The 8,697-nt window shown below is 50.7% G+C and overlaps 1 protein-coding gene across 1 annotated transcript in view; it reads left to right on the forward strand.

Annotated features, from left to right (window-relative positions):
* LOC131215128 (MOXD1 homolog 2-like) overlaps window positions 1-3,600 on the forward strand; it is a 52,408-nt gene extending 48,808 nt beyond the window's left edge. Inside the window, exons 5-7 of the mRNA XM_058209511.1 lie at window positions 1,790-2,466; window positions 2,557-2,725; window positions 3,202-3,600. Of these exons, the coding sequence (XP_058065494.1) occupies window positions 1,790-2,466; window positions 2,557-2,725; window positions 3,202-3,600 (1,245 nt within the window). The remainder of the gene's footprint in view (window positions 1-1,789; window positions 2,467-2,556; window positions 2,726-3,201) is intronic.
* Window positions 3,601-8,697: the final 5,097 nt, after the last annotated feature.

The raw sequence follows: 8,697 nt of genomic DNA on the forward strand, positions 1-8,697 counted from the left end.
TGGTCCCAGTTTGGCACGGTTGGATATGTCAGAAACATGGCGCGAAGCACTGGGTTGTTCAATATGTTTTGAGTTTCGATACGAAAATCATAGTTTTGATGGTTGAAAATATACTTTATTGTTCAGGATGGTCTCCGTGCCCATCAATGATACACTTGTTCCAAAGAGACTCCATTTTATGAATTCCATCATTTTATTTGCTTGAATTCCAGCTTTTTTGCTTCTGCCAACCGCTTTTTTACAAATTTTTCCTTCATTTGGTCTCAAAGGTTATTATCCTAATTCTTATCGGAATTTGTTGTTTTAACAATTTGCAAGTAATCCACAAACAAATTTTTTTCGCATCCCAAAAAACTGATGCTTACACCTTCTTAGCCGATTTCTGGACACGAACTCGCTTCGGGGCCGAAGAAACAGGTTCACACCACTCTTTAACCTCTTGTTTTGATAAACCCAAGTCTAATCCATAGTTTAACATTTTAGATTCAGTAAAGTATTGCTTGCCCTGCCCAACGAGATGCCTAGGGTTTCTACTAAATTTTCTTTCGGTCACTCAACAATACGATATCGTGTAATTTTTCTACGATTTCTGCTGTGGTTACGGTTTTTGAACGTCCTTGACGTGGATCGTCTCCAATGCTTGTATTCAGCAACCCATTTTTTTGCTGTGCTAATTAAACATTTGACATTGAACAACGAACATTTGCTTTTAACATTTGTTCATAAATTTTCTTTTCCTTGATACATGATATTTTCCATTGCAAAAAATACTCTCGATGCCAAATAATAGTGCCCTCTCTTACTGAAACTCAAAACTTATTGAACAGCCTGGCGAACGTCTGACGTGATGTAGACCTTGTTAAGAAGCCCCCTTTACAGGGTGGTTGTAATAAAACGGTACGCAACTTCAGTCGGTCGGTCCCCAATTAGTGAACTGGTTCGATCAAATCGAAACACACATAAAACCATCAACCAGGACAGCCGACTCCGCGAAGCCGACATGGCCGAGAATTGGCCTGTGCCAAGGCGCGTTCCGTGGGCCAGAAGTCCGCCCTTTGTGGCCGGCTCCGTGTGGCTCCCAGACACCTGGGACCAGACTGATACGCCGGGCCGGGTGAAAGGTTCCGGGTCGCCGGGTCGCCCAGTATTTATGCCCCGGTGCCCCCCGTCCCTGGTCGGGATCGGAGGCTACTTTTGCCACTTTTTCCATAAAACTTTATGGGTTTCAATCAAAAACGCATAAAAACGGAGCGATAGCGCAGGAGCTGCTCCTGCAAAAAGAAACATGGATCCCCGAATGACGGGTACAGCGATACGGCTGCCCCAGGACTCCCGGTCGCCCGGTGTGTCCTTGTTGGGGTGCCTTGGTTTATTTATAAACATTCATAGACAACCATTTCTCTCCGCCAGCCCCGGAAAATGGTGTTCCCGCCTGTGGCCCCGTCGTCGCGCGTTGTCGGTCGTGCTTGGCCGTCAATATTTTTACGACTTCTGTTATTTGGTTAGCGCGTCCTGAGCTCGGCGAGGGCCATCGAATTACTGGCATGTTTTTCGCACCGCTCCTTGCGTTTCTGGCGGCGGTCCAACCAGCCAGGATGGCGGCGATGTGATTGGTGGAAAATGGCGCCCGGCTGTGGTTGGGCAATAAATAAATTTTTCGGTTATTGTTTTTTAATAGAGCATTCAGAGTTGTGTCCAATTGTGGCCGGATCGTATTTTATGGGATCCTGGGCCGATGTTCATTTTCTTCAACTCACGCGCCACATTCCTTGTTCTTTCCTACTTCCAGGGTTTTTCGTTTCCGAACCAGGTCGGTTATCCGCTCGAGTCGAACCAGGCCCGGTTCTACCTGATGGAGACGCACTACAGCCAGAGCGTGAGTGAGTACGCGTGGCCGTTCCAGCCCAAACCGAAGGCGATGGTGGATAACTCGGGGCTCCGGCTGTTCTACACCAGCACGCTGCGGGGTCACGATGCCGGTGTCCTATCGGTCGGCATGGACCCGAACTGGCGGCACATCATTCCGCCCGGCCAAGAGCACGTCGTGTCGGAGGGCCACTGCGTCGGCGAATGCACCCAGCGGGCGTTCCCGCGTGATGGCATCCACATTTTCGGTGTCATGATGCGGACACACCAGATCGGACGGCAGATCAAGCTGCGTCAGATTCGGGGCCGCGAAGAGTTGCTGCCGATCGCGCACGACCGAAACACGGACTGGAACTACCAGGAGTACCGGCGGCTGACGAGCGCTCCGGTGCGTGTCCTGCCCGGTGACCGGCTGATTGCCGAGTGTATCTACGACAGCTCGGGCCGGGCCGCCATCACGCTCGGGGGGCTGACGACGCGCGAGGAGACGTGCCTGGTGCTGGCGCTGTACTACCCGCGCCAGAAGGAGCTCACCACCTGCCACTCGCTGCCGAGCCTGCCGACCGTCATCAACTCGCTCGGCATCAACGAGCTGGTGCCGTAAGTACCTGATAGACCGAGATCACCGGAACCGGGCCCCATGCCTTAACTCCAACTCAATGTTCTCTCTCTCTCTCCCCGTGGCAACAGTGGTTCGAATCCGGTCCGGATTGCGTCACCCCCGGAACTCTCGGGGATGACACTCGAGACGCGGCTCATCTCGTACGACTGGCGGAACAACTTCCGCAGCTTCCAGTACGTCACGAGGCGAGGCTCGTTCAAGCCACTCTGCTGGAGCGCCCGGAACCAACCGATGCCGGTAAGTAGTGGGCGCCTCGTCCCGTTTTCCGTAAATAAATGAAATATGCACGGAGGACCAGGAAACCCGGGTCCGTATGGCCACTTGCAAGATTTATTCATCCGCCAAAAGCTTCTTGGGCTACCGGGCTCTTTGCTGATTTACCGCACTGGAGAGAAAGTCAACCCGACTCCGGGGGTTTCCTGGGGCCATTTCTCGGTGTTCCGTGGGCTCCTGAGAAGTTTTCGAGTGTCCTTCGCCTGTTGAGGGCATGGAAATAAATTTTATTGATAAGACCCGTAAATCGAATTCCTTCGCCTCGGGCGCTCGAAATCGAGTGCTTCGAGATTTGTTTGCCCTTTTGCAAATGCAGGTTGGAACCGATTTGCTTGCAATTAGCAGACCGATTGGGGCGGGGATGTTGCGGTGACCATTTTTGACCTCCCTCTAAAAGTGTCTTCTTTCCCATCCTTTTTTTCTCTTACGGTCCACTTTAGGGTACGGAAAATCTGGAAGGCTTTGCGCCCAACATCACCAAGTCGTACAAAGTCATCCGGTCCTGCAGCTTCATCGGCAGCACGAACGTGGCCAGCAACGTGTTCTATCAGAACGCCCGGAACCGCTACGTGACGGAGTCGGATGCGAGTGCGGACGGGGCACCGCCGCCAGCGTCGGGTGGCCAGGATCAGCAGGACGAGGAGGATGATGACGTGGACAGCAACAACGTGATAGAGGGCGCTGCGCGCAGCAAAGTGTACCGCAGCTCGGTCACGGAGTCGATGGGTCTGAGCGCCGCCCCAGCATCCTGCCGGCCCGGGGCCACCAGTGCGAACGTTGCGGTTGCGTTTCTGTTGTTCCTCATCTTTCTGAACTCCTTCCGGATAGCGACGACGTAGGGCAGCTGGCGTAGGGGACGGTGGGCAACCGATCGGCAGGACTGAACCGGAACCGAGATAGAGAAACAGAGCGAGAGCGAGAGCGAGAGAGAGAGAAACCAATACAATAAGTAGGCAACAAATTACACAACTCTAATCACACTGTCCTGTGAACGGTCGGACCGCAGCGTCCGACCGCGAACCACTCCCGTCGAAGTGCCGCCGTCTATCCGTGACACAAGTTGCCGTCTGTCTGTTTTTTCCTGTTTTTGTCGGTGTACATACTGTGTAGCGTTTCCTGCAGGAGCACTGAAGGGGACATTTTATGAATGTGACCTATCCGAGAACCTCCCGTGTGTAGCCCCCCACCCGCAGAGTTACCTTCGGGTCCACCAGGTGGACCCTCGCGCTGCGAATTATCTCTCTTCAGTTTGTCCAGAGAGAAAATTAGTAGCACAGCTTCGTCCTTCTCCCGGGAGGGCCCAACGAACGAAACCCAACCAAAATCCGTGTCAAAGCACATAAAACTCGAAAAACGAATCCCTCTCAGTCGCTGTCAGCTGTACGTTCGCCGTACGTCGGCGCCTACTATGCGATGCGTCGCCTGTTTGTACATAGGAAAAGTAGCCGTATTTTGTAAAGAAAACAAAACAAGAAAAACACAGTAGCGAAACGTAGAAACTGCAACTGCAAACGGTAGTGAAAGAAAAAATCTGCAAAAAGCAACCAAAAAAAAAAAATCAAAGATGGCGTCGTAAATTCGGTAGAACCAAAAACATGGTAAACATGGTTTAGATGTGTCAACAACACTCTGATGTGGTTTTTAGGTGCTAGACATTAAGGAGCGACCGCGACCGTCTGTTTGTAACTAACTTCTATTAGCTCGCGGCCGCGAATGTAGTTCCCGACCCGAAACACGCGAGATGTGGCACTGGAACACTCCCGGTTCTATCGGTTTTCTATCGGTCGAAGGAACGCGCCGTGTAAGGTTTCGAAGCACACCCAGAGAGACACATCTGTTTCGGGTCAGGCTTTGTGTTGTTTTTGGGGTTTTCGGTTTTTTCCCCATTTCCGGGCGCGCTCGATAGTCGTGGGGAGAATCGATAAAAAGGACACTCCCGGAGAACACACATCTGCTGCAGGTCGTCGCCACCGCCGCCGCCGCCGTAGCGATAAAAAGGCTTAAAGGGCCTAGGGTCGGCCGGAGACTTCTGGGGGCCGTCCTTGTCCCCATCCTTTACGGCAGCTCGTTTTTGTTTTCGTTTGCCCGTCCCCCCCCAAGAACCCAAAGTGCCCCAGCGTGTACCGGGGTTCCCGGGACAGCACTTGCCCCGTTCCGCCAGCTACCGTGTGTGTGTTTGTGTGCGCGCGCGAGAGACAATCATAAAAATGCTCAAATTTATAGCCACAAAATGAAGCCCGAACGCTGCTGGCTGCCCCATTTTTTTTTTCTTTTTGTTTCGGGGCCAGAACTCCCAAGAAACAAGGATGGGGAACAAGGACGAGAGAAAAGCCCCGGGAACCGGAGCGGGGCCGGAAAAGAAAATTGTAATGGCCCACAGCACCCGTCCTGTGTCCTGTTTGGTGCAAGGAGATACAATTGTTCTGTTGTGGAGCTACGTGTCCAGGGGTGGCTCCGTGTTTCCTTTTCGGTCCGCTGTGGAATCCAGATTTTAATGGCCATTCTACGAAACTATGCTTTCGCCTCGGCTCGGCTCGGTGGAAGTGAGTGGCCAGGAAGGTTTTTTTATGCTTTTCTACGCTACGGCAGGCTTATGCCTTTGACCTAGATTTGGAACGCCAGTAAGGTGTCGCCTCGGAACAACGCGTTTGACATTGCATTTGAATAGTTTTCTCCGTAGATCGCCATCGTTTTGCATCGCTTAGGATCGCCTTTGTTTACAGTATTTTGTTTTTAACTCTTGTTGGGCTCCCGAAAATGGCTCCCTCCTCCCAATAGATCTCCTGCCCTGCCCTTATTCGCATTTATGGGTGTAGTTCTTTGTGTAAAGACATGCAGTAGAGCCGCAACGCGGCAACACAGTAGAAAGGCTAGTCTATGAGAGTAACGGAAACCTGTAAAAAGCGAGAACCGGAAAACTGTAGGGTTTAATTATTTAAAGAAACCAACCAAGATATTTTATACTAAGACACTGCGTGCACCCTGCAGCGGCAGAAAGCTAAACTATGGAACGTGTTTTACAACGCCCGAGCGCCAGAGGGCGAGGGCGAAGTGGAGGGAAATGAGTGTAGAAATGAAGCGAAAGAATATTTTCTTAATGTGATACGGTGATACGGAACGCGGAACGTCGGATGGCCACACTTTTCACTCCTGGTTCATTCTTCTGGTTGTAAATATAAGATGATGACGATGATACTGTGGGGTTAAGGCACACGCGGGCTGCAGAGAGGCCACAGGGCCCCGAGAGCGCACCTTTCCTACTTCAGCGCGTCTTCTCTCGGTGTGTGTCGATTCCTTAGCGACAGTGCTTTTTGCCAGCCAGCTACTCTACTTCTGTCCTTTCTGTCTCACCTGACCCCTGTCTTCTTGGCCTTGGTCTAGTGCGCGCACCTAAACTTTGTCCACTCCCACCGACGACGATGCGGCACCGGCCAACAGTGTAAAACACGGTGCGGATGTTTAGAACTAGCTCTATAGACGCCCTCCCAGCACTACCCGCGAGCCAGGTGTGTAAACGGAACGGAGCTGCACACTCACAGAGAGAGCATAAGAATGAATTTTGCTAACAATTAGTAACTAGCAACTCCTGATATCGCCAATATCCTTCCTATCAGAGAAGCGCAAAAAATGTGAATTAATAACTAGAGCATGATGGCGATCCTGACCTCGATCATCTCGATCGATCGATCGCGCCATCCTATCCATCCTGTGTCGCTCTCATCTTCTTAGTAGACAACAACTCCCCGGAGAGATAAAACAAAAACGCATAGCAAGTCCCGAAGAATGTTTTAATCGCGAGTCCCAGTGAGAGGCCGCCTGGAGTCTAACTTGTGGCGCCACGGCGAAAGTAATTACATATTAATATGTCTATGTCTAAGCCGGCACCGGAACCGGTAGGGAACCGAGCGACAGCGAAAGGATTTTGAGGTTACGTATTTTGAACGCCTTTAGTTTGGTGGTGCGTTTCTTGTGCGGTCGGAAGCGCTTAGCGAAGGCAGACAGTTCGTTGTTACCACGACCCCCAGAGTAGAAGGAGGGAAAAGAGAGGAATGTGGCAAGGGAAGCAATAGCAGGCATTACACACTGGCACTGGATGCAGTAACAACCAAAACAAAAAAACAACATTCAAACACGCGATCGCACTACACTCACTCTCACCCGGAACTCCCCGCGGGGACAGCGTGCTGTAGCCGTGAGCCGTGCTATAAAAACGTGGATAAAGCAATACTGAAAACGTGAAATAAATTTAGATATCGAAAGAGAAACTGTTGCGCCTGCCTGTGTGTGTTGATTTCTTCGGTGTACACGATATTTCATAAGCCGAATCCGAAAAACCCGACGATGCTAATGATTGTGTTCGGTGACCCGGACCCACGGGGGCCACGGGAGCAGCATGAAAAGTTAATCCTTCAAACCGGACCCGGAACGAAATTGCAGAACCCCCCCCCCCACCAGAGCTGGGGGGCCGTGTGATTACAACGCGCGATGCCGCCCCGCCGACGACGGCACTCGGTCTGGTTTATGCAAATCTTGCCCGAACCAAGTTCTCCGACGTCTATTTCTTGGGCCTTAGTCGGCTATGATTCCCGGCCGTTAATTTGTAAATAGCAACTCGCGCGGAAGCAGAGCCGATCGCCGAATAAGACGCGGCGGATTAAAGGCAAACAACATCATAATTAGACTGTGGGCTTTAAAAGGGCGGCAGCCATCGGCGATCGAGAAAGAAATGTTCACTCTCCCCCGTAGGGTCACCGCGTGCTGGCGGCCAGTTTGGATTTCAAACACGAAAAACCGTTTATCGCGGCGGCGCTCCAGACGGCGCAGCGAGCGAAAATTTCCGTTGCCGTAACAGGAGCGCAGGACGGTGCAGGAGTTGTCTGTCGCCCGGTGCCTGGGTCCGTTGCAATTTTTCGCTTCCCGACACAAACGTTAGCCGGAATCCGAAAAGTATCAGGGTAGCAGGAAACTCAGCAGGCAGCGGATGGGATCGCCAGTAATCGCTGTGGGAATGTAGTAGAGCTCTTCCCTCTAATCGATCGTAGCGATGATAGCTGCAGCGGGAAAGAGGCGGCACTACGTGCAGTGATAACGCCCCGAACAGTAGAACCTCGGCACCGGAATTTAGTTTAAATCTTTGATAAGATTATCGCATTCTTTTTACGTTGCTCAAGAAATTATGAATTTCAATAAATTGATATTCTAAGAGTCGTTTTAATCAAAAAACTTTGGCAAAACGTTGCTTAGCTCTCTTATTACATTCTCAATATTAATTCGACATTCTTCCGAACTCGTCTGATTGGGTGAAAGTATCGATTGGGCGGGTAATTAAAAAATGGCTTCTAATTAAAATTTTATCGGGGCGTTTCAAATTAACCGATTTGGCGAGAAAGTTTTGCGATTTCGCGTTAGATTCCGACCAAAATCGGTCCGATTTGTACCAGGCTAGCAAAAGCGTGCAGAAGGTAGCCGACGATTACGCAATCGTTCCTTATCACTCTCGTGCGAATCGATCAGCCGACTATCGGATCGATCTAGGCGTCGGTAACGATCGCTGCAGAGTGAAAGAACAAGCACTATCGGCAGCGATCACGGTACAGTCGAACCTCGGTGAGCGGTAGAATAGGGAATCGATGGAGAAACTATCCGTTCAGTTGAACGAGTCAAATGCAAGATAATTTTAAACTTCTATTAGTGATGTTGAATAAGAATATTTTATTATTGATTGACCTTAAAAAAGAAGTCGATTTTCAGAAACAGTTGCCCAGCAAGCCCGATTTCAGATGAACTGCCGCGCCGAGGTTCGACTGTATCTCGCGTGGGAACATTCTTTATCGTGCGCTGTGATTGGTGCAGCACTCTCCCTGATTAGCCAGATAAGGAAAGGGATGTGATTTTTAATTTTTGTCATCCTCTCTCATCCAGAAAAGTACGCCTTT

Source organism: Anopheles bellator, chromosome 1 (genome assembly GCF_943735745.2).
Source record: "Anopheles bellator chromosome 1, idAnoBellAS_SP24_06.2, whole genome shotgun sequence".
Taxonomy (NCBI): Eukaryota; Metazoa; Arthropoda; class Insecta; order Diptera; family Culicidae; genus Anopheles; species Anopheles bellator.